Below are 26,009 nucleotides of genomic sequence, written 5' to 3'. Positions count from 1 at the left end.
TGATTGGTCAGGCTGTCTTCACACCTGACTTAAAAGTGAGTGTGGGAAGCCAGCAGTTCTTGCACTCAAGGACCGTGAATTGATCATTCCTGCTTGACGGCATATTGCTGTTTTTGGCGGTATGTCTAAAATGTCTTGGGTATTCGGCTACAAAACCAATAAACGGAGGACTTGAACCTTTCCTCCTGGTATATATTTAACATTTTTATCACTGACCGCAGTGCTCAGGTATTCAGTGGGAAAGTCAGTGTTGGACAATGGTGTCTGCCTCATATATTCCACTGAACACTCGTATATGGCTTCCTGTGAGTAAGAAGCTGTAAAATGAACATTTTCCTTATTATTGGAGGCATTTAACTGCACAGGGATTTAAAGAGGGAGTATTTTTTCGGATGACTTTGGAAGGTTCATGGACAATTCATGAGGGAGTGTGTGGGATGAGGAGATTAGGAATTGAGAATTTAATTGTCAGACGTGTATTTGTTCTTGACTGAAATTTTCTGACGAGGAATCCTTGCAAAAGGTGCTGCAAAGACTGGCAATAGTGTTGGCAACCGGCTGATTTGTTTTAAACATCTCTCAAGATAAGCTGCGACAGGGCCGCTGTAAATGATTCATGATTTTTCCCAACTCGTCCTATAAAAACAAAAGAAAACAAAAAATGGACCCCCTTCCATAACTCTACACACGCTCATGAATTATTCAGAAACCTTCCAAACTCATTCTACAAAAAAACAAAAACATAGTGGCATTCCACATTAGATAAGGATGACCTAGAACTGCCAATCTGCCTTGGTGTCAGTCTGTGGCTGCCATTGATCCTTCCAGCTCTCTGGCCCCCTGACCCCTGAGGTGGGACGGGGCAGCACAGGCACAAGTCTTGGCAGTGCTCGACGCTTCCTCTCTCCCAGGCCAACGCATCATCCTTGAAGTGCCGTGTAGTGGCCATCACCGATCCGCTCAGTGCAGAATTGCATCTCGGAGGCTTCCTTAATGGCTTCATCAGCTCTCCATCTTTCTCTCTCTCTCTCTTTGAAGATGGCCACCTCAATATTATTGCTTGGTGACTTCAGTATCAAACTCTCCATTCTTCAGTTGACTGGATTTTCCCCTTTATACATCATATCCTACACAACGCACAAGACTGGCGGCCGTCATGACCTAGAATTTGCGATAAAGAGAGCTCCATTTCATCTTGCACAGAACAGAATGCATCTCTGACCACTATTTCCTCTCCTTTGCCTTTCCTCTCCCTTCTGAACTCGCTCAAACCACATCCAGCATGTTGGTCATTTTCCATCACAACTTTCACGACCTCTTTCCAACTAGCGAAGTTGCTACATTCCCCTTGCTGTGCGCTTTCTGGCGCCTTCCACTCACCACTCTCTCACCTCCTGACACCTCCTGACCCGCTGAACCATCCTATTCCTATCCTTGTGCAGACTATCATCCCTGCGAGGATGAAGAACAAAGACTGCTCTTGTCTCCCTGTGTTGCTCTAATCTAATCAATGAGTGAACCAATGTTTGGGTATACAGCCTGTTACTTCATTTCGTTATTTAATTTGGTGGAAGCAAAAACCGGCATGCAGGTTTGTACTAGGCATCAGCTCTTTTTCCCGAAACATTTTGTACACACTTATGTAAGTTGCTCCAGATAAGGGTGCATGCTAAATTTGTGAATGTAACGTGAATAATATGTTGAAGTTGTATGTGGTGTGTGAAGGCTAGTATTTCCCTCACTTGTCTGTTGATCGTTGAAGCGTTGGGTCTGTGTGTTTTGCAGATTGTCGCTGAGGAGATAAAGGACAACAGGGCTGTCACGATGGAGGTTGAAGCGCGAAACCTTGATAAGAAGGTAAGGAGGTGCCTTATGTGCCCGTTGCGCACTGCCGGTTATCTCAACTGAAAGTTTGAGTACATTTGAATAGCGCAATAGTGAATGTATTCAAATTCCTCAAAGATAAGGAACTGTAAACATTGCGTTTACATCTTTAATTCTGTTTGAGTGTTGTTATTGACGGTGTTGGCTTTATTTGTGAGCTCTCTGTTTTGTGTAAGCTGTTCAGTGCCTTATTTCATGTCTGTAGGACACGTTTGGGAAGTCCGATCCGTTCCTGGAGTTCTTTAAGCAAGGGGACGATGGTAAATGGCAGCTGGTCCACAGAACAGAAGTACAGTATTCATATTCATATTTATTCATGCCCTGCTTCCTCTATGAATTTCAGTCCATATTTGTTCTTATTGTGCCCTGCCTAACAATTATTACACGCCTGTGTACAATACTGAAAAAACAAGTAATGATAATATAACTGTGCCATTCCTAAGCGCCTGCAGGCCATATTTAAGTGTTTAGCACAAGCTAAAGAGAATTGCACATATAAACCACTGTCTTGTGGGAAAAAATCCTTAAAAGCCATAGAAATATATCTTTTTTAAAACTGCAGCTGTGTTAAAGCCTTTGTTACATTTTTCTGTTTAAAATTCCGTTACCTAACATTGTCATGTACATATTTTGCTTTGGTAGGTGATAAAAAATAATCTAAACCCTTCCTGGAAAAAGTTCACGGTCGCTCTTCAAACATTCTGCAATAGTGACATGAACAAGCCCATCAAGGTAAGAACCTCAGCTCTCCTCAGCCTGACCTCACAGAACAGGTTTCACGCCACGTCCTGTTTAACTTAACCGGGGCGGAGACATTTGCATGGCCTTCCTTCGAGAGGAAGTTGACTTTGTCCGACCTGGTTTATTTCGGTGAGAAGGGGAAAAAGCGAAAAAGGATCAGTTCCCTTTCGCACCACGCCCTGGGGCTGACCGCTGTGTGTCTCTCACGGGCAGGTTACATGTTACGATAAGGATGAAGACACCAGTTCTGATATGATAGGGGAGTTTACTTGCACCACCACACAGCTGTTGGAGGCGGGACACCACTCGGTGAGTGGGAACGGCCGACCCTCCTCGATTCTCCCTCTTTAAACCCCCCTCCTCTCTCTCTCTCTCTCTCTCTCTGTCTCTGCCTTCTGCTCTTCCCCCAGGTCCATTGCTCTGACTATGATAGCGATGGTTCTCATGACCTTATTGGTATTTTCGAAACTAACATGTCTGAGCTGCAGAAAGCCAGCCACGGCTCACCGGTGAGACCAACTTTGTCCTCCTCCTCCTCCTGTCTGTGTACTGTATGAGAATGCTGTCCTGCTGTGTTTACTGTTCCATGTTATTCTCTCGGTCACAAGCTGCTTTTACTTTAGGCAAACCCAGTGCAGTCTTTCAGTTTATTGGTAAAGAAGTCAAGTTTGTCTTCTTCAGGTCCTACCCAACATTAGACACTATTGGCGTTACATTTTATGTGTAACCAAAAGCTACGGAACCAGAGGCAATGCCTGCCTAGCTCACTAGCTTTTACAGGTGCTTCTTTGTAGTTTTCTTGTGATAACTTGAAAAATGCTCTTTAAAGCAAAAATAATTAAAGTAGCTTAGTTGTCCTTTAAATACCATGCTTGCTTTGAGTGCCATTGACCATTGCATCCAGTTACATTCATCCATGGCATGGAGCTGTTTTCCATAAGATGGGCTTGCCTTTTGGCCATATTTATTTGGAAAATAAATGGCTGGTCATGTGCCATTACTCCATTGATCACATGCGAGGCTAACGGATGACTGAACTTTCATAACGGCCCAAATAGATTATCGGCTAATCATCCTGAGAAATGAATTCTGAAATGATTTGTATTTCCTGAGAGCTGCTGTTGTGCTGTTATCATACAGTTTCCATGCCTGTTGATTGAGTCTGTGCTTGAGATTGAGATTTCCCTGCCTTGTGCTCCCAGGTGGAATTTGACTGTATTCATCCACAAAAGAAGCAGAAGAAGAAGAGTTACAAAAACTCTGGGGTGGTCAAGATAAAGTCCTGTAAGGTAGGAATCTTCGCATCGGTCTTTCACAAAGGGCAAAGCAAATCTCCCTCTGACAGGCACGGCAGTAGAGGGTGCATTCCTCAGAAACCTACGTTTCATAATATTCCGTTTCGTCATATTACTTGTTTCATAATGGTTTAGTGTAGAGTATTAAACATATGAATGATATGTTTGCAGTTGCCCGGGTTCCTCAAATTTTAGCTGCGTGAACATCCTCCTATCCGCTAATAGAGCAACACACTGGTTCTCGGGAAGTTATCCCTCTCCTGTAATTGTTGCAAGCTTTCCTGTAACTTCTCGTGTTACTTATGGCAGTATTCTCCGGCCTGTTAGCGGCATATTGTATCAGCAGCAGTAATGGTAGCAGTATCAGGAATATTATTCCGAGCAGAAGGTGTTTCAGAGGAGGGCTTCAGACAGGGGTTAGTGTTCAGCTCCCCCTACCTGCGGCTAGCGGCATTGCTGGTCCTCAGAGAGACTGGACTTTCTGCAGGCGTGTGGGGACGTTAGGATTGTGAGGACGTTTCCTGCAGACCTGCTGCTCACGTGCCCCTGTAATGGCACTTATGTATAGATTGTGTAGATATTGTTACTTGTATAGATATTGTTGTTTTTTATTGGCTGTTGTATTGTTGTATTCAGGGTATTCTAGCTGCCAACTGTGGTATGCTAGTTTGGAAGTTGATTGTACTCTTCAAGGGTTCTGATTATCTGTATGTTTACACTAGGACTCGGAACTGTACTGTCCTCTCAGGTCCTCTTAGCACTCATACTTGTGTTTGATTTGCACTTCATTGTACGTTGCTCTGGATAAGAGCGTCTGCTAAATGCCATGTAATGTAATGTAATGCTCTGCTCCTCCCCTTCCTGCTTTCACTCCCAGGTTTCACAGCAGTTTACCTTCCTGGATTACGTGATGGGCGGGTGCCAGATCAATTTCACAGTAAGTCTGCATGTAAAGAGTAAGATGACGGTGTGTTTAGCAGGCATTACTAGGGTTCTCTTATTTCAAAGGTTAAAAACCTTCCATCTAGAATTGTGAGATACTTAAAAAAGCATCTTGCATTTAAAAAATTATTCCCTTAGTGGAAATTACGTATTTATGAAGCCATTTTTAACTTTGAAATAACAAATGCCTTGCTCATGTGTTTTAAGTTGTAATAATTGAGTTGACCTTTTCACCATTGATACTTCTCCCTACTGGCTGTAGAAAGCTGTTCAAACCTAAGTAAATAAATATGTACTGTCTAAGTGTTTTAATGTATTTATTTTCTTTAGGCGTATGTTAATGAGAGTGTGTGGTTTCTCAGGTGGGGATTGACTTCACAGGCTCAAACGGGGATCCCCGCTCTCCCCAGTCTCTGCACTATCTGAGCCCAGACGGGCTGAACCAGTACCTCTCTGCCATCTGGTCAGTAGGGCAGGTGGTGCAGGACTACGACAGGTGAGTCTCGGTTGCTGCCCTCCATTTTGTTGCGTCGCTGGCTTTTCATACTCCTAGACCAGGGGTGTCAAACTCCAGTCCTGGAGGGTCGCAGTGTCTGCTGGTATCTGTAGTTTCCTTTTAATCAGCAGCCAATTAAGGCCTTGAGAACAAGATGTGTGGGCTCTTTAGCTAATGAAAGACTCACATTATGAAATGTATCTCTCTCGCTGAAACACACGAAAAACTTGCAGACACTGCGGCCCTCCAGGACTGGAGTTTGGAATGTGCTAATCTAGTGTTTCTCAACTCTAGTCCTTGGCCAGAAGGTCTTTGTTTACTTGTAACCAGGAACTCGCACCTGATTTAATGACAAAACCAATCAAACCAACCATAATGCCCTTGTTTTTTTCCATCAGTTGTGTGAGTTCCTGGTTACAACAAAAACCTTCTGGCAAGGACTGGTGTTGAGAAACACTGCGCTAATCCTTTTATGTGGGAACGCCTGCATTATGAGCCCTGAGCTCACAGTTCCCTCGCTTATTAAGCTAATCGAGTTCTTTCGCTTTCTTTTTCAGTGATAAACTTTTCCCAGCCTTTGGATTCGGGGCTCAAATACCTCCAGACTTTAAGGTTAGAGATTAAAGCAAGTCCGTATGTTTTCACATGCGAGAGGAAGGTTCAATATTTCGAATGCTCATCTTCCCCCTCTGGACTTGCAGGTGTCGCATGAATTTGCTTTGAACTTCAACCCTAGCAGTCCCTACTGCCAAGGTAATTAAATTTTGAAATTCGGTCGTCGGTTATGAATGTGCTCTCACCTTTTTGTGTGTATGCTAGTAGGGTGCACTGGTCTAGTGTCTGCATGCTGCTCACTCTGACAGATCAGAGCTTGTCGGGTCACTGCTTGAACAGTGTCTGCCTGTACATGCAAGGTGTGACGCAATCTCATTGTGCATTTAGTTCTTCATCTTCTGCTGAGAAACCCACAAAGACGCTTGCTTGGAGATTTGACTGCCCAACATGCTACAGTGTCTCTGCAAATTCTTAACAGTACAGAGCCTCATGTCACCTACGGTAGCGTTTGGGCTTGATTTAACTACCCTCATAGGTAATAATAATACCCACATGCCTAAAGACTCCATTACATTACATTAATGGCATTTGGCAGACGCTCTTATCCAGAGCGACGTACAACAAAGTGCAGCCAGGGATAAGTGCGCTGAAAGACCCTAGCATTACTGCAGGAAGAGGCTTTGTGACCCCGCACTGCAGCAGTATATGTGAGGACAGGTGGCAGAGGTGGCTGGAGGTTAAAGGAACGGTGTGCGTGTGCGTGTGTCCCCAGGGGTGCAGGGCATTGTGGAGGCCTATCGCACGGCCCTGCCCCAGGTCCGGCTCTACGGCCCCACAAACTTCTCCCCCATCATCAACCACGTGGGCCGCATCGCCTCAGCTGCTGCCCAGCAGGGGACCGCCGCGGTGAGTCCTGTTCCACAGACACACGCACACACACCTACACTCACACACATACACACATACACACTCACACACATACACACGCACGCACACACACACACACACACACACACTCACACGCACTCACACACACCTACACCCACACACACCTACACGCACTCACACACACCTACACCCACACACACCTACACGCACACACACTCACACACATACACACTCACACACACCTACACCCACACACACCTACACCCACACACACCTACACGCACACACACTCACACACATACACACTCACACACATACACACTCACACACACACATACACACTCACACACATACACACTCACACACATACACACACACATACACACTCACATACATACACACTCACACACATACACACTCACACACATACGCACTCACACACACCTACACGCACACACCTACACGCACACACCTACACGCACACACTCACACACTCACACACATACACACTCACACACACTCACACACATACACACACACACGCACGCACACACACACACACACACTCACGCACACACACTCACTCACTCACACTCACACATTCACACACACACACACTCACACTCACTCACACTCACACACACTCTCACACTCACTCACACACACACACACACACACGCACGCACACAGACACACCCTTTCCCACACACACACACACTCCTGTCCTTACAGGAAAACACTGAACCTTCCTCAGGAAAATGCTATATAGCTAAGCCCATTCTGTTAGCTCAGGACTCTCACAGCACACATCTGATACAAGCACAGCTTAGGCTCATAATATAATATGCGTACTCTCCAGTCATGTGATGACGTTTTGGCTCTTTCCTCTCCCTCCAGCAATACTTTGTGCTGCTGATCATCACGGACGGTGAGATCACGGACATGGACCAGACGCGCCAGGCCATCGTGGAGAGCTCCAAGCTGCCCATGTCCATCATCATCGTGGGCGTGGGCGAGGCCGACTTCAAGGCCATGGAGGTCCTGGACGGGGACAACGGCGTGCTCAAGTCCCTGACCGGGGAGCCGGTGGCACGCGACATCGTGCAGTTCGTGCCTTTCAGGGACTTCGTCAAGGTGCGGCTCTGTCCCCGCACCCAAACACTGTAGCTGAACCCAGCACACGCTCCCAAACACTGCAGAACCCAGCGCACGCACCCAAACACTGTACCTGAACCCAGTGCACGCTCCAAAACTGTAGCTGAACCCAACGCACGCTCCCAAACACTGTAGCTGAACCCGACGCACGCTCCCAAACACTGTAGCTGAACCCGACGCACGCACCCAAACACTGTAGTAGCTGAACCCGATGCACGCACCCAAACACTGTAGTAGCTGAACCCAACGCACGCTCCCAAACACTGCAGAACCCAACGCACGCACCCAAACACTGTACCTGAACCCAGTGCACGCTCCAAAACTGTAGCTGAACCCAACGCACGCTCCCAAACACTGTAGCTGAACCCAACGCACGCACCCAAACACTGTGCTGATTCCTTAATTGTTTCTACAGGATATTTTAATTATACCCGCTTGCATATGGGGCAGCATATAGCCCTTGAGCAAGACCTTTAACCCTGCATTGCTCCAATCAACTTGGATAAAAGCGTCTCCAAAATAAATATCTCCAAAAGAATGTAATAATTATTTATTCATTATTTATTATATTATATAATGTAATTATATAATCCAGGAATATATGAGGAGTGACCTACCATGAAATATTGTCACTGCTGTGCATTTGCAGCAGCCTTGTGCCTGCAAATGCCACAGAATGTAAACATTTTCTTTTTGGTTTTGCCAAGTTAGGAATGCATTGCTCAAGGGGAGGATTGTCTCCTGCTTAGTCTAATCAACTGTATGTCGCTCTGGATAAGAGCGTCTGCCAAATGCCAATAATGTAAATGTAATGATAATGTCACTCCTTCGAATGTGTCTCAGCCAATCACAATGCGAGGTTGCAACTATCTGTATGTAATTTACTTAAAGAGCTAAGAATGTGACTTGAACCTGCCTTTTAATGGCTGTGGTCAGTGACATAATGTGTTATTCCTCTCTCCCTCTTCCTCTCCCCTGCTATTACCATCTCTTCCCCCCCCTCCTTTTCTCTTGTCTCTTTCTCCCTCTTCCTTTCTTTCTCTCCCTCCCTCCCTCCCTCCTCAGGCTCCCAAAGAGGCGCTTGCTCAGACCGTTCTGGCCGAGGTTCCCAGTCAGCTGGTCTCCTACTTCAAGATGCACAAACTGGGCCCAGTAAACCCGCCGGCCCCTGTGTCTCAGTGAGAGGGCCCCTGTCCGGAGGCCTCCCGGCCACACGGGGGCGCTGCCACACAGCACTCGGGACCACCAGTAGCAAACCTCGACCTTCAGCTGTTACGATGAAGCCCAGCAGTGCCTCATTACCACTCATTATTTAGTTATTACTTTCTATTTACTTTTCACATTCTTACATTTTCACTGAGTATCTTTCTCCTTATGTAACCAATAGGAGCTAACGCCAGGTGCAAGTGAGGAGTTAAAGGGAAAAGACCCATTCTCAGTCACGTGCAGGTTATATGCACAGCTGACTAAAACTGGATGCAAATATCCTCTTCAGAGTTAAGCCATAGGTCCTTTGAGCCTGGTGTGCTGTTTATATATTGAGCTGCCTTTTAATAACATTATCAATGCATGGCCTTTCATAGTTCTAGATGATTGCAGACAAATATGCTGTACGTCTAGGATACTTTGCATATGTTATTCCTTGAAGTATTTAGCAGAGTGCACTGTCACAGTAGAACCCAGTGGTCTTTGAGGTTGGACGGAAAGGCGAAGTGACGTTCCTTGCATAGTGAAGTACTCTCTGCCATTGTTATACTGTTTGCCAGCATAATAGCCCTACCTTTTCAGATGTAATTTTTCAGTTTCACAATTTCTTGGTAAGCATTTCTTTGAAGATTGTGTGGTGAAATATATTTCTCAAAACACTGGTAGTCAGTGACAATATAATGTATGCCTCAGTCACAGATGGTCAGAGATGTGCTCAAGAAATGTGTGCCTCACAATCAGAACACCTTTCCAGTCTTTAGCCAATCAAAGCTGCTTTAAATCATTTTTAGTTCGTAACTGCTTTCAAGGGCTTTGATGTTCTTTTCTTAGAAATGATATCATACTGTGTGTACGTTTGCTTATAATTACGGGGAATGGATTTCTGACATCAAAGCTTTATCAGTGGCTTTTATATCCTGGTATTTCAAGCCAATGTCAGAATCGATGCTCAACCTGGTAAAGGTCAGAATTCCCAGCCAAACCTTTTACTGTGCCAAGTGTGCTTTTTACCTATTATTTTTCACAATACAGTAGAACCTCTGAGAACCAACACACATCGGAAATGAATGGCGTTCAGAACGCTGAAATTTTCTGAACTCTGATAGCGACTTGAAATACACCAATTTTACAAAATTCCGTATTCAGTTTATTTAAAGTCATCATAAACCGATACCTTAATGCCATTTTCCCTAGCAGTAACCATCAACCGACCATAGACTAACTACAATAGTATACAGTAAACTTGTAAAATAGCCAAATCGGAAACAAATCTGTATGGTGACATGGCAAAACGTTGAGCTTTTGTGGATGAACACCAATGGTCAAGGAAAGTCAAACTTGCTGCTTGCTTGGCTGTAGCCATCAGTGTGATAGTCTTTGCTGGATTTACAATCATTTGCCTGCACCCTCCCATCGGACTGAATTTTGTCCTGGTCCATTATGTCAAAGGTGGTGCCAGAGAACAATAGAGACACACCTCAGCGCCGTCTTTACAGTGGGAAGGTTTCTTACAATGAGCTGCTGTTCCATACCTTTTGAGTCCTTACTAGGTTCGCAGTTTGTCATTGGAATAGGGTAAAGGGGAGAATAGGAACTGGTAGTTGAGATTACCATCTTTGGTGGTACTTTACTAAACTTCCAAAAGTCATTAAGGTCACTCTGATTCCATACCCTGTTCAGTTGATGACTTTTATTGGGGTAGGTCCTTGTATTGGGACTTTTCTTGCCATGCAAATGTTGCATTTAATTAAATTGCATTGAATTTAATTCTGGGTGCCAAATGAGTGTTCTCTTTATCTTCAAACCCAAACTTAAAGCAAAGGGTAAGGCTCAGAATTGTAAATATGCAAGCAATATAAACGTTGACTGAGTGGTGGGGACCATGCATGAATGGTATCCATGTCATATGTTCAAAATTAAGTTGTCTTTTGAAATTGGCTCAAATACTTGAACTCTTCTGTGCCTTTTGTAGATCTAAATATGATGCTGAATGTGATGCATCCCCTATCGGTATATCCTGTAGGTACCTCCATGGTGGCAATGCCCCCCTCTAGTGTAATTTGAGAACTTTATAACCAGTATGTGCTCCCTGTGTTCACTTAAAAAGTTCAAGATATTATAAAATAAATATTAAATGCCAAATCGACATGTCAGGCTTGAGGAAGTGGTTTGCTGGAAGTGGTTGGCTGGAATGTTTGCTGTAATGACCACACGTACCATAAGCACCTATCCGCTGCTTCACCTGGCTATTTAGCACTTTCTCTTTTGCATTACAAAGTATAGTGTAAAGCTCTTCGGCCTATATTTTATTACCTTTATGTGCCTAACAGTGTCTGCGTAATTTGCCATAAATCTGTTTGAACATCTGTTTGTTTCCTTTCTTACTAATATTGATGGAAGGTGCTTTGTTTGTTTTTTTTTTGTTTTTTTGCTTTGGGACCAGAGTGTGGTTTTCTGACTGAACATCTGAATGTATAATCTGCACTCCATGGTTTATTACTTGCTCGTGCTGCAAATGTTGCAGACACTGTTGCCTTAATTTCTGTTTCTATGCACTTCCAAATTCATTTATGCACTGTTTAACAAACATAGCTTCTATTGCTTAATTTTTATATGCTGAAGCAAAAATAAAAGAATCCTGTAACAAGAACTTGGCTTTGAAGTTTGTGCGTTCTTTACCTGGCTAAATAAGCACACTATTCATGTTTGATGTGCTATTTTATATGTGCAGAATTTACCCTCTATTTAAATTTTTTATGGTGTTTCTTGTTTATGGTACAATTGTGTGATGAGGTTCTATGTGTTGATTATGATGTGATGAGTATTTTCTCCAATGTAATTATTTGAAGGGGTGTGGCTTGCTGTGTTTTGCATACCACGGCAACTCTAGATGCATTCTTTCCATCCGTTTTCTAACCTCTTATTCCAAGTTCCTGACCTCATTGCAACATTAAAGATTTGTGCCAACCATAACACCCCAACAACATCCAGACAACATTCAACATTTTGGGTGAGAGCCACCCCTGATGCTCTACCACTACGGAGCACTTTAACCACCCTGTTACTTATGCCACAGAGACGGGCTCTGATCCCCCCCTTCTGACATCCCCAGTTGCGCTCAGATTTTCACCGCCATTCCCCAGCCTAAAGGATGTCCCACTTCCCCCCCTGAGGTGCTGGATGGTTTTCCAGAACCACCCTGAAGCTACCGAAAGGCCGTCCTCCAAGACCTCTCCGAACTCCAACACCCAGGCTTTTGCTTCTGGAACTCCACTACCTGCAGCCATTTTGGCCTGCTGGTGCGTAACTGCTGAATCAGAAGTCCCCCATACCAACCAGGCCTGAATGGTCTCCCATCAGCTTGGCAACTTCCCTCACTGCCAGAGTCCACCAACGGCGATTTGCTGTCAGGATGGGCAACACCTATATTATGACTACAGCTTCTTGCAGCCACTTTTGAAAAGGCTTCTTTCTGGCAACTCTGCCATGTAGGACTTTGTTGTATGTTTTGTCCTGTGAACGGCTAGACCTGTGCCTGCTACTCTTCCAGACTTTGCCTTGACTTCAACTGTTCCATTTTTCTTCCATTTTCTAATAATGCTTCTGGCAGTAGAAATAGGCAGTTTAAAGCATTGAGAATTATTTTGTAGCCTTCACCTTATTTTTGGTGGAAATTAACCATCTTTATTCTGACATCCTCGGACAACTGTTTAGCGCAGTGGTGGGCAAAGAGGGCTGTATCCATTTCTGGATTTCGTACCAACTTTTGGTAGGACCGAGAATCGAGAATCGAATCGCGGTCCCTGGTGTGCAACTGCAGCGAACTGCAACCGCAAGTCTGCTGCGTCTTAGCCTGTTGCGCCACCGCGGCCCTCTCATTTTACTGTGCTCTAATCTTTAAGTGAACCAGTGCATGCAGTCATTTAGTTCATTTAGTCAGTGTATTTGGTGGAAACAAAAACCTGCATACACACCAGCCCTCCAGGACCGGAATTTCCCACCCCTGGTTTAGAGGAACCCATGGTTAACGCCAGACAGAACAGCCACTGCAGTTGGATACTTTAGAAGTAATGGAGTTACTGAAGAATAAAAAGTTCAGCCCTGTAATTATATTCACCTAACTCATGGGTCTGGGTCTTAGTAATCATCTTTTAAAAAAGTAACAATAATCTAAAAGGCTTCCCAAACTTTTGCACAGGGCCTTTTTCCTTTTTTATCATTTATAAACCGTAAAATGTAAATTCTTGCTTCAAAATTAGCATGTTTAATTCTGTAACATTTACAGTTCAGGTTTGCTTCTGTTCACCAAGATATTAATTGGTTGCACCACCTTTTGCAGCAATAACTGCAATTGAACAATATAATTCCTATAATTTCATATTCGTTTTTTAACATTGCTGTGGAGCAAGTCAGCAAAGGGTTACATAGCCATTTCTAAGGATCTGGGACTCTACCAAACCACAGTGTGAGCCATTATCTCCAAATGGAGAACAATTGAAACAGTAGTGAATATTCCCAAGAGTGGCTGGTCCGCCAGAATTCCACTAATCGAGGCAGTCACACATGATCCCAGAAGAACATTCAAAGACCTGCAGGCCTCTCTAGCCTCAGCTAGAGCAGTGTTCATGGCTCTACAATTAGAAAGAGATTAGGCAAAGAAGGGATGGATGCATGAGAGAGTAGCAAGGTGGAAACCACTGCTAACCAAGAGGAACATCAATGCTCATCACAATTGCAATAAATGATCCCCCAAGCTTTTTGGGGTAATGTCAAATGGACAGATGAGTCACAAGTGGAACTTTTTGGATGATATGGTAACCCATTATGTCTGGCAAATACAGCATTTCACAGTAAGAACATCATACCAAAAGTCAAACATGGTGATGCTAGCGGGATGGTGTGTGGATGCTTTGGAAACTTGGACCTGGGAAACTTGTCATTAATGAAAGAACCATTCTTCTCTGTACCAGAAAATTGATGAATGATTGATCATCTGTCCATGAGCTGAAGCTGAAACATAATTGGGTTTTGTACAAGACAATAATCCAAAACACAAAGGTGAGTTCCCTAATTGACATAATTTGATTAAAGAAGTGATCTTTCGAGTCCTGAAAGAGAGAGATTCTGTGGCAGAACCTGAAAAGTGCAGTTCATCATGCACCAAAACCTACCAATTACTCTTTATTAAAGGAGAAGAGTGGGTTAAAATTCCTCTTCAGTGACAATATATCACAGGGCCAGTCCCTACTTGGCCTTTGTAATCACTTCACATGCTCTTTACTTCTTACTTTTCTGTGAGTGATTTTGATCTTTATGTGTGTGAGATATGTGTGTATATGTGTCTACATATAAGCTACTGGATGCCTAAAATTTCCATTGGGATGAATAAAGTATCTATCTATCTATCTATCTATCTATCTATCTATATATTAAATATGGTGAAACCAGTTAAAGTTCAAATGTAATGGGGCAGTTCCTTTTTCATGGGGGTGTCATGGAGGCTTGATAACTTTTTTAATTAAATCAATGATACAATATTTAGAAAAAGATGTGAAACCATTCAGTGTGGAACAATATGCGACAATAGAGTAACTCAGGAAGGGGGCAAATACATTTTTGCGGCACTGTATGTTTGTGTGTGTGTGCGTGCGTGTGTGTGACATGTGAAGTCTTCCTTGATCTCAGAGAGGCTAAACAGGCTAGGCGACTCAGGTGCACACACTCTGCAGTCCAGCAAATTTGACTTTCCTTCAGGTAGCAAGTGCAGCCCCTCCTCCTGCTCCCGCCTGTTTGCACAAGGGAACAGCACATACCAACCGTGACAAGGAGCTCACTTTTCTCAAGACATGGCCGACACAATGGGAAGTCTGTGATGTGAGACCCTGGAAACAACAAATCAACATGTCCATCACTGTCAACCTGAAGAAGATTACCAACCTGCCAGGAAAATATGATCGCAAAGTAGAGTTGTCCTTCAGAGGTAAGTAATAGCTTCAACTGAAATTTTTAAGATGGATCTCCACTTTCATGGGACTGAAAATTTCTGTAGTCTGCAATGTTTTTCCTTTTTCAGGGTCTTAAAGTAAAATATGCATGTCCTAAATTGGGCAGACTTTTTTGGGGTTTGAGATTTTCTTTTTGATGTTAGATATTTGCATTTGCATTTGCAAATACACTGACTGAGTGCTCGCTGAGTGGATAGTCTGAACTAAAAAAGATGCCAGCTGGTCCAAGAAAAGATTCAGAAAGAACACAAACTATTCTGCAGTAATAACAGATAGTAATAAATATTCAGATTTCTAATAACAAATTGTCATTGCCACTACCACGAATGGGAACTTTTCATGTTTGCTTCGTACCACTTACCACGTACTGTATGGTATAGATCACAACCCTCAAGACTGAAATGTTTTCAAACCTTTGTTATGTTCTGAAGAAGCCTCGGATGTAAATCTCTAGACCACAGAACTGCAAAAAACAAGAGCATTTATTCTTACGATACTTTTCGAGTTGCAGTGCAATTCTGTGGTAAAAGGTGGTTTTCAACCTGAGGTTAAAGTTTGTTGCAATTCCCCCAGTGTGTTTTCAAATGCTGTGTGTATATATGGTGGCCATGTTTCACACTGTTTGCTACATATTATATGGCTCTGTTCTGTGCTGGGTTGTGTAAATTGCTGTATTGTGTCCTTCCCCATCACTCCCACTCCAGGTTTCACACATAAATCCAGGATCCTGCAGTGCTCAAATGTGGCCATCTTTAATGAGGTAAGCAGGTCTGGGACCGTGGTAAGATCCAACATAGAGGTAGTTCTAGTGGAAATGTGGAGAAAGTAATACTACAACCATTTAATCACAGAGGTGGAAAGTCCAGGAATCAGAATGTAAAAGCCCTACCATGTGTTTCTTCCACTCACAAAGTCAGCCAGCTGATTTCACAAGTTAGTTCTACCAGTTTAATAGTCAATAAAGGAATATGCTGGTTATTAGAATTTTAGACCACTCTTTATATAATATTCTACCCCGTTTTTTCTGATGACCTTTCTAAATAATCTACCGCACTGTTTTTTCAAATGCATTGGGCCAAGACCGATGCTTGTGCCATCTCTATCTCTATCCTGGGAGGCTGATGGAATGAGGTTCCTTGGTGTGTGGTGTGCATGAGGAAGGCACCCTGCTGTCAATCACACAACAGGCTGTGATGCATGTGACGTCAGCGTCTCCCGGGAGACCTGAGATCACTGGGAGGTGTGGTCAGATTGAGTCAGGCTTTATATCAGTGGAAAAAGAAGCGCCAGGCCAGAGGCACGCCCTCGTCTGTTTTTATATCTCAGTAGGAGCTTTCAGTCACGTTGAGGAATGGGAAATGAATGTACTAATTTTTGCTTATTCAAATAACTGAACGCTCCTACTTGACCAAACAAACTGCCACTGTAAGAGGTGGAGAATCCAGCTTCCTTCCCCTCACCTTGATTTCCAGTCATGTCCCAATTCTTCAGCCAGAAGGTAGAAGTAATGAATGAAATCAGCTGGACGAGTTCATGGTTGGAAGAAACATGGGTTAGAGTTTTTACTTTCTGACCCCTGGAGTTTACACCTCTGGCCATTGTTGGCAAATTTATTTTTTTCTGCTTTTAAAGTAATCATTTTGAAAGGGATATTCACTGATATGTATGTATTTTTGTGTGGTGATGTATTGCCAATTACATGCATTTTTCAATTAGAATTTCATAATTCAGTTATTTTGAAATAATACATCTGAGGAGCAGGTCTGACACAACCTTGATTTAAATATGATGTTTTTTTTGGTTTTTTTTATGTACTTCAAGGCAGTTCTGAAATAGACGAGAATGTCTTAACGTTTGTGATACAATCCTACAACCCTGAAGGATACCAATCAAAATGGCCAATTCTAGAGAAAAAAACAAAGACAAACAAATGCAGAGCCAATACACATCAGTGAAATAAATGTTTCCTGTGTTCCTGTACTGATAGTGATCTCTGAAAGCAGTATGAAAACCAAAATACACTCCCATTCATTTACGTGCCTGGTTTTGAAATGGAGGTGAGGTGTGTTCCTGAGACGCACCCACTCAGGTGTGAGTCACTGGTGTTCCTGGCACAGGGGCACTCTTCCCTCACAGTAAACACTCATTTTTACTGCTCACTCCATCCCCTCCCTCTCCTCTTTTAACAGGGTGAGTCTTCAACCATTGGCTGCTGAGTTTAAAGCCATCTTAATCCTTAAAGACAAGCAAAACATCAGAATTCCCAATTTAGCCAATTCTTCATAACCATACGTACACAAATATATGTCATATATTCCCAATAAATATCACATTTTACTGATAGTAATAGTTTGAAGTGTGTACAAGCGTGAATATTTGTATGGCTTTTATAGTTTATAGAAAAAAAGTGTGTTATCTAATAATTATTAGCAATGCATAAATCATAGCAATGCCTATTACTCACTTCTGTACATATTACCATCTCTCTGGAATTTAACCACACATTACAACAGAAGAACATCTCTGTACACAAGAAGAACATCTCTATACACACATTGCGTCAAATCTGTAGATAGGCTACAACAGTCTAAAAAATACCTAATAAAGTGCTCAGTGAATGTATAATGAGAAAGTTAGTTCCCCACCTGTTAATTTCTTGTCCATTAACATATTGTCAATTTATATAATTACTTGTACTGAAGCAATGTAGGTTAAGTACAGAAGTGTCCTTCCTGGCATTCGTACCCAAGGCCAACTGCTTAACCATTACTCTACACTGCCACCCATGTTCAGCTCCAGAATCCTCTGGTGCAGCATGGAATACATAGTGGACTCGCATATTGACTTTGAGTCAATGTGAGAGACTATTCAAAATGGACTGACACCTGAATTACACTCACATTCAGCGCTTGTTTAGTTACTCGTTGGTCTGGGAAGTTATACGTAAGCCAGGTGTAGCATTGTTGCTAACTCTAGCGGTCACCCTTCTGTTCCCTTTCACTCTCTGTTCCCAGCACTTCAGGTGGCCGCACTATGGGAAGGTCATTAAGGATGAAATGCTGTCCATCAGCATTTACAACTGCAGCAAAGTCTTCAGCAACAGGTAAGTGCTGGAAACACTCATTTGCCTTGTGTCGGTTACATGGATCTCTTTTCTGAAAGGAAGTTAACCATAAAAGCTTGTCCTGTTCATTACCTGCGGTTTTGATAATAATGTATGTGGACTGATCCTCTGTGGCACCACTATGCTGTGTGGTATGTGGATGGCACATCTCTTAGTTGTGTTGTCGTTTGGTTTCTAATTAGATTTGTAGTTTTGTTCTGATCCTGTGCTTTCTCTTGGTATAGCACGCCTTTGTACTGGCATTTTATGTGCTGGCAAAATTGGATTGTGCTTTTTTGTATTTTAATAGGCAATGTACATGTATTGGTCTAATTCTGTTCTGCATGCATTTGTGGTGTTCCTAGGTACCTTTATGATTTTCTTTTTTTTTTTTTATACATAATTTCACATGCAGGCTCTTAGTTGTGTGTTTGTCCCATCTGCTGGGTGAACCCAAAACCTTACTGTTTTGAAGGGCAAATTGTTCAGTAACATATTATGCTATCCCTGTGTGCTTCCTCTCTTATAATTGCAATAATTAATCATAGTATGAATTAATAAATAGAGGAATGTTCAAAATATTTTGTGTGTAACATTTGTGTTCTGTCCCCTATTATGTCCATTCTGAGATCAAGTAAATGTAAAAATGTATTTATTCATGGTTTACTGCCAGGCCCAAGGTCTAACAATTGTAACAATCCTTGATACCATTTATCTACGTCAAAAAATCACATTCCAATATAAAAACAAAAATATACAATTCAGAAGTTGCATGGATAAACACATAGTTTTTTTTTCTGAGCTCACTGTTATTGCAAGTCCGGCCAAGATATTTCCGGTTTGGTAGAAATATAAGTGGCGGCACGGATGGCGCAGTGGGTAGCACTGCCGCCTCACAGCAAGGAGGTCCTGGGTTCGAATTCCCGTCAGCCCGGGCCTCTCTGTGCGGAGTTTGCATGTTCTCCCCGTGTCTGCGTGGGTTTCCTCCGGGTACTCCGGTTTCCTCCCACAGTCCAAAGACATGCACGTTAGGCTGATTGGAGAGTCTAAATTGCCCGTAGGTATGAGTGTGTGAGTGAATGGTGTGTGTGCCCTGCGATGGACTGGCGACCTGTCCAGGGTGTATTCCTGCCTTTCGCCCAATGTATGCTGGGATAGGCTCCAGCCCCCCTGCGACCCTGTTCAGGATAAGCGGGTTCAGATAATGGATGGATGGATGGATAGAAATATAAGGTTGTTTTGGAAATTATTTGATACAGACATATTTATGGAACCAAATATTCAAATTGGTTATGAACGTACGACTGTTGTCTGGCTAACGTTGAAGTTATAATCCTTTCAGCCATTTTAGAGAAAAAAATTTTTTTCCCAGGATTATATCTAAGCAAATGTTGTCTTAAACTACTTACTGTTGTTGCATAAATGCATTGATAGGTCATTTCAGTATCAAACTAATTTAAAAGATGGTAATTGTCTTGTTTGGGGTTTCCTACTCTTTCCAACAAGATATAATGTGTCATATTCAGGTGAAGGACAGTTTAGGACTATCATTGTGTTCGTATAGCAGAATGAATATTCAGACGTGCATAAAATATTTTTTCAATAGGTTTTAATAGAAAATTTTCTGGTCATTCATCTGTCTGAACAAAAAGATGTGCAGATGTTTTTGGAAAGATGTGGGGACACTTAAGGACATCTGGGCCCAGAGAACAACTGGCTATGGTCATATTTAATCACAAAGTTTGCTCTGTTCAACTATGTTAGCCTTTCATTTTTATAAGCCTATTCTGCTGCAGACACTTTCATTGTTGTGATTAGTCTTATTTAACTATTTATGTGCGGGCAATGTAGTTATATGTTTATTTCAGTTTCTTTAGTTATTTAAATGGTTTGGTTTTTTAAATGGCTTAGGATTTGAACTTATTTAACATTTTTATTTAGCTAATTTCATGACTTTGCTTCCAAATTTGGTTCGTATTTATTGATTTCTCACTTTCTGCCCATTTGACCTCTCACTTTCTACCAATTGCTTATGGGCTTTTTTGGAATGTCTCGAGAGTCTCGGAAATATTATTGAAATTTTTACCATCAAACTGACCTTTACGGTGAATTGATTTTGGTGTCTAGAAAGACCAAATCTTGTTTTCTGATCACTAATTTCTTTCTGGAACTCTTCTATGCTGCTTTGGGCCCAGCTGTATAATTTTCTCATATTGAGCAGCTTTCTGGGCCTCGTGATTGTAGTGTGGTTAGCTTCTGAGAATTGCAGTAATTTGATTCTGGTCAGGGAGAGGGAAAGTCTGGATCAGGGCTGGCTTAACAGTGAATGCATTGAGAGAGAATAGGTCCAAATTTGATACCATATAATCTACATTACTGTTCCACAATTTAAATAAAGAGCACAATTTATATCTTCCTAATGAGTGCCCTCGTTACCTACCTGAAGAGGACTACTGCGTTCTTGACCTTTCCGTAGAATTGTTGTTCATAAAGGACATTGTAATTATCTCCCTGTGTGCTTGTAAAGTCGTATTCCTGTTCTAGCATTCAGGTCCTTACTAGCACATTTCCCTGGGCATGGAAATGGCTCACCTCATCTAGTCCAGAAATGATCTCTTCTATGTAGGAAGTGGACTCCGGAGGAAAAATGTATTGTCACAGAGACATCTTTCTCTGAAGAAAGTATTTTAAATTTTTTTTGTTATGAATAATGTTTTTCAGTTTTTAGGGCATTTTAGGGAATTATTATTTTGTGTATCAACCCAGTCTGGACACTTTTGGAGGGGTATGATGATCTTTCTGTAGTCAGAAGGGCATTCCGTAATGGTTGTATTTATTGCGTTGCAATTTGACTGATAATAATTGGTATTGTTGGAATGTTTCTGTTCCGAGGCTTCAAGGAGCTATCTGGGGTTCATAAACTAAGCTTCAATGTTGGTTTTCTCTTCGTTCTTTCTGCCAGACTCCTGGGGAGGCTGATCATTAGTCTACAGCATGTGGTGTCATCTGGGAGACTGTTACTGCGGGAGCCTCTGACTGACAGTAACTACAGCCTGACAGATGTAAGCCATGTGACAACCCTCGGCCATGTTACATTTGCATTACACTGCATTTATTCAGCAAACGCTTTTATCCGAAGCAATTACAATAAGTGCGCACCGAAGGTCATTCGAAACAACCACAGAACAGGTTGGATGAGGCACTGTGCAATTCTCAGCAATAAATAATCAGCCATGAACATCAAGTACACATGGTAAATAGGCCGAGTCAATAAGGTAAACTACAATAAGGTAAACTATAGCACCGAGGTAAATACAAATTAACATGTGACAGTCCTCGATTAAAAGTGTTGCGCTGAAGGGAATGTGAACATTACCAGCTGTGACACAAACACACACCAGCCCTCAAGGTCAACAGTATCTGCGGTTCAGCAGAACTCAAGGCTTCTACAGCATCCAAAATATGACGCATAATACGAATTCACTAGAACCCTGTGCTGCAGATGTTTCTGAGTGTGTTAGTGGCTGTGCTCTTCTTGTTGTCAGATGTACATTGAGCTGGACGTGCGGTATCACCCGGTGCAGGGTGCGGCTGGGGGCTGGGAGGGTGAGGAGTTCCTGGACATAGAGGACAGTGATGAGTGAGTAGCGGCACCTGTGAGATTGCTGGGTGGCCAGATCTACTTTACACAGCCTGTCACATGAACACTAGCCTTTACATATGTAAATGCGATTATAGTTCAGATCTAGGTATACTGATCTGTACTCCTGTCAGGCTTTACTCTTGCTCTTACATTGGTAATGGTGATATAATGTCAATAATAGTTTGGTTTTATATAGCACCTTGCTAGTACTGGTGTGGCAGTCATAACCCCCCCCCCCCTCTCTTACTCCCAGCTCTGGACTTGTCATTAGGAATTCTGGTTTCTCTGAACCGGGGTGAGTCATTTCTTCTTTTGTTTTTTTACTATAATGAAAGGACACTGAGGTTTACTTTCACATTGGACTGTCAGTACATGCATTTTATGTTTAATGTATTTAAATGTTCGGTGTGACTTCCACGGAAGAGGAAGTCCGATATTTGAACTCACTCAGTACATCGTGGCGGAAAAGCTGATTGATGGTTTGATTGATTGATCATCTTTCCAAGAGAGACCCATGACTGCTCTAAGCAGTGTAAAACAAAATGAATATGGCTGGGATTTCATAGGAGATCATGATAATGAATGTGACCCAGATGGGGTTAGTGTGGGAGAGAAAGATAATAAATGTGACCCAGATGGGGTTAGTGTGGGAGAGAAAGATAATGAATGTGACCCAGATGGGGTTAGTGCGGGAGAGAAAGATAATGAATGTGACCCAGATGGGGTTAGTGTGGGAGAGAAAGATAATGAATGTGACCCAGATGGGGTTAGTGTGGGAGAGAAAGATAATGAATGTGACCCAGATGAGGATAGTGTGGGAGAGAAAGATAATGAATGTGACCCAGATGAGGATAGTGTGGGGAGAAAAAGATAATGAATGTGACCCAGATGGGTTTCAGCACCTGATGACACTGCTCTGTGACCTCCAGCTCCAAACAGAACGTACGACCAGAGCGCTTGGACCGAGAGACCAGGAAGATCGGACGCAGTCTCATACGAACTGGAACAGAGGATGAGGATGAGTATGACGATGATGATGATGATGATTACGACATGGAGGATATGGAGTGCGCCAACATCACATTCACTCCGATTCTCAGGTGAGCTGTGCAGTGGGAGAAATAAAACTGTGATTATAACATGTCAAATTATACGGTCCCCTCAAAAAGTATTGGCACAGCAAGGTCAAGTCCTTTGTTTTTGCAATTGAATGAAGGCAATTGAGTTTGGGGTCAAATTTCAGCTTTTATTTCCTGGTATTTTTATCTAGATTTGTTAAACAACATGGAACATATCTTTTTTATCAGACCACCCAATTTTTAGGTGAGAGGAAGTATTGGAGCATGTGACTGACAGGTGTTGCTTGTTGCTCAGATGTGTCCTGTTGGATTGATTGGCTAATCAATAAATAGTTCTGAATGTTTACTCTTGGTATTAGTCTTGGGTTGAGCCTGTGAAGTTGATTGATACCAATGTGAGTGGGCACCAGGCAGATACAACCTTTTAAATGGTGCATTTTTTCATGCTTTTAAACAGTATTTTTGTGTAAACAGTTTTGTGTAAAACGGGTAGGTTCTAACTGTCAGAAATGTCATAATTCTAATGTCTCGGTTAGTAAGGACTGCAGCCCCAGTCGACCTTATGTACGGAAACTGAGAATGGTGAAACCTGTGAGAACCCCACAGAGCAGGGCAGGGTCAGCGTTCTGTGTAGGCCCTGCGTAGGTGAGGGATTTTGTTGTTAAAATGCTGCTGAGCTGAGTTTCCTGTGTGCTGTTCTCCACAGTCGCTGCAGGCCTCTGTCTAACTACGAGCTGGCCTCCATGCCAAAGGTGCAGTCCTTCCAGGTGAGGCTTGCCCTGAGGTTGGAACGCAAAGCTCTGTGGTGCTTTACCCAGAGGAGCGACTGGCTGTCAGGGTCTCACTCCCTCCCTCCGTCTCTCCTCCCCTCCCTCTCTCCTCCTCTACTCCCCTCCTCCCTCCTTCTCTCCCTCCCTCCCTCCCTCTCTCCTCCCTCCCCTCCCTCTCTTCTCTCCTCCCTCCCTATTCTCCCCCCTCTCTCCTCCTCTCCTCCCTCCCTCTCTTCCCTCTCCTTCCTTCTCCTCTCTTCACTCTCCCCCTCTCTCCCCTCCCTCCCTCTCTCCCTTTCTCCTCCCCTCCCTCTCTCCCTCTCTCCTTCCCTCCCTCTCTCCCTCAGGTGAATATTAATGTGGTGGAGGCTCAGAAGCTGATAGGGGTGAACATCAACCCCGCTGTGTACATCACCGTGGGAGATGAGAAGAGGCACACGGCCACACAAAAATCCACCAACTGCCCCTTCTACAATGAGGTGAGACCCTGTCCTCAGCCTAGGAACCCACGGGGGCTGCTAGCAGTGCTGTGTCCTCTCCTGTGCTTTGACCTCTGCTCGAAAATGAAAAACCTTTAATACAACTTTTTTAATTATTTCAGAACTTCATGTTTGAGTTCCAGGAGACGCAGGCGGTTCTGTTTGACAAAGTTATTGAAATAACGGTAGGTTGTCCTGAAGTGATTTCAAATGCTTGCCAAGTGACGGCCAATGTTTATTTTAAGAGTTTGGCCTGCCCTAAAAGATGAAAGATAAAATGAAGATACTATGAACAATTCACTGACTCACCTATCTCCTTGAATAAGTGCCTCCCACTTCCTTGACATGGTGCGGAACATTTCAGAAGGCCTCCTTCATGTGGCATTTACTGTACAACAGCCCTGGTTTCACAGGGCTTTGTTCATGGACCAGCTATAATGTCCCCTAAAAGGACATTCATGGAGCTTGAAACTATGAAAGTCAAATTATGACCTCAGTTTCCTCTTCTTCGAACCAGACCATCTCACCTCTAGAGAGCTGGAATCTTATTTATTCCACCGTATTTTTCTTACAAGAAATGTCAGGTGCGTAAGTCTTTAGTTTAGGTTTAGGTGCTATTCAGCTTGCATTTTTGCATGTCATGTACCATGTCTTTTGTTTTTGTTTAACCATTACACAAAATCCAATTTAAATTTTTCATACCCCACAACAAATATTCCTGTGACCTTTAAATGAGCCATTTAAGTCACAAAAGACGTCTCCTCAGATGGCGGTGCTTTATTCTGCCTGTCAGGTTGTCCATAAGAAGATGCTGGCGTTCATGATGACCCGGATCGGGACCTTCAAGATTGACATCAGCACGGTGTACAGTCAGCCAGGTACAGCCAGGGAGACGCTCCGTCCTCAGCTTGCACCGAATGCCTCTGATTCTCCATTCACGTCTGGTGTCACAGAGCTCATAATACACCAGCAAGAAACGCCTGAACAATATGGAATGGAAGCAATTGTTCTACAGTATCTTGTCAATCAATTCTTGTATACTTGGCATGCTCTAGCATACAATTTGAAAAAATTCCTCTGATTCTCCATTCACATCTGGTGTCACGGAGCCCGTAAACACCAGCAGGAAACAGCTGAACAATATGGAAAAACTAAATAATAGTGAAAAGATTGTGTTCTTCAGTATCTTGTCAATCAATTTTTGTATACTTGGCATGCTATAGCATACAATTTGAAAAGATACACATTTATGAATACAAAATATTCATAAATATTGCATTTATTTGGAACTGCAGAGCTGCCAATCGTGTGAGCTTTGCTGTTGAGCTGAATGCAGGTAGAATAATATATGTAGCTATATTTCTTTTTGTATGACTATGTGACAGAAAATGTGACAGCTTCTTGTGCCTCTTACTGCAGATCACCGGTTCTATCAGAAGTGGGCGCCCCTGACAGACCCCAAAGACACACGGTCAGGGGTGAAAGGTTATGTGAAGTGCACGGTCAGCGTGGTGATGAAGGGTGATGCCATGGGCATCCCCAGCATCCCGAATGTGGGCAGCCAGAACGACGACATCGAAAAGTGAGTCTGACGTTTCAATCCCACTCCACGTCCTCCCATCCTCCGGCCCCCCGACTAGTAGAATGAATCAGGACAGCCCAGTAACTTCCTTACTTGATTGTGCTCCATATAAGTAAAGACCTATATTTAACCAGTGGGGTTAATTGAGAACAAATTCTCATTTAAAGGGTACCTGTGCCCAAAACT

At 43.0% G+C, this 26,009-nt stretch overlaps 2 protein-coding genes across 4 annotated transcripts in view; both read left to right on the top strand.

The window, feature by feature from the left end:
- The window catches only part of cpne1 (copine I), a 29,402-nt gene extending 17,590 nt beyond the window's left edge, over positions 1 to 11,812 (top strand). For 2 of the 3 annotated variants that reach the window (XM_061220778.1, XM_061220779.1), the window contains exons 5-16: positions 1,786 to 1,857; positions 2,090 to 2,173; positions 2,527 to 2,616; positions 3,036 to 3,134; positions 3,828 to 3,914; positions 4,798 to 4,857; positions 5,225 to 5,358; positions 5,916 to 5,970; positions 6,060 to 6,111; positions 6,686 to 6,819; positions 7,699 to 7,935; positions 9,022 to 11,812. In XM_061220778.1, the coding sequence (XP_061076762.1) occupies positions 1,786 to 1,857; positions 2,090 to 2,173; positions 2,527 to 2,616; positions 3,036 to 3,134; positions 3,828 to 3,914; positions 4,798 to 4,857; positions 5,225 to 5,358; positions 5,916 to 5,970; positions 6,060 to 6,111; positions 6,686 to 6,819; positions 7,699 to 7,935; positions 9,022 to 9,138 (1,221 nt within the window). In that variant the 3' untranslated portion in view covers positions 9,139 to 11,812. Of the gene's footprint in view, positions 1 to 1,785; positions 1,858 to 2,089; positions 2,174 to 2,526; positions 2,617 to 2,838; positions 2,935 to 3,035; positions 3,135 to 3,827; positions 3,915 to 4,797; positions 4,858 to 5,224; positions 5,359 to 5,915; positions 5,971 to 6,059; positions 6,112 to 6,685; positions 6,820 to 7,698; positions 7,936 to 9,021 lie in introns of all 3 variants that reach the window. The other variant, XM_061220780.1, reaches the window with a different exon arrangement.
- Positions 11,813 to 15,016: 3,204 nt separating this feature from the next.
- Positions 15,017 to 26,009, top strand: part of fer1l4 (fer-1 like family member 4) — a 57,639-nt gene continuing 46,646 nt past the window's right edge. Inside the window, exons 1-12 of the mRNA XM_061219484.1 lie at positions 15,017 to 15,142; positions 15,872 to 15,927; positions 18,182 to 18,270; positions 21,233 to 21,332; positions 21,816 to 21,910; positions 22,167 to 22,208; positions 22,843 to 23,013; positions 23,699 to 23,759; positions 24,110 to 24,241; positions 24,364 to 24,426; positions 25,035 to 25,119; positions 25,661 to 25,823. Of these exons, the coding sequence (XP_061075468.1) occupies positions 15,064 to 15,142; positions 15,872 to 15,927; positions 18,182 to 18,270; positions 21,233 to 21,332; positions 21,816 to 21,910; positions 22,167 to 22,208; positions 22,843 to 23,013; positions 23,699 to 23,759; positions 24,110 to 24,241; positions 24,364 to 24,426; positions 25,035 to 25,119; positions 25,661 to 25,823 (1,136 nt within the window). The 5' untranslated portion in view covers positions 15,017 to 15,063. The remainder of the gene's footprint in view (positions 15,143 to 15,871; positions 15,928 to 18,181; positions 18,271 to 21,232; positions 21,333 to 21,815; positions 21,911 to 22,166; positions 22,209 to 22,842; positions 23,014 to 23,698; positions 23,760 to 24,109; positions 24,242 to 24,363; positions 24,427 to 25,034; positions 25,120 to 25,660; positions 25,824 to 26,009) is intronic.

Source organism: Conger conger, chromosome 14 (assembly GCF_963514075.1).
Source record: "Conger conger chromosome 14, fConCon1.1, whole genome shotgun sequence".
Classification (NCBI taxonomy): Eukaryota; Metazoa; Chordata; class Actinopteri; order Anguilliformes; family Congridae; genus Conger; species Conger conger.
Note: the sequence above shows the minus strand (reverse complement) of the source record. Positions and strands in the feature narration are given on the sequence as shown.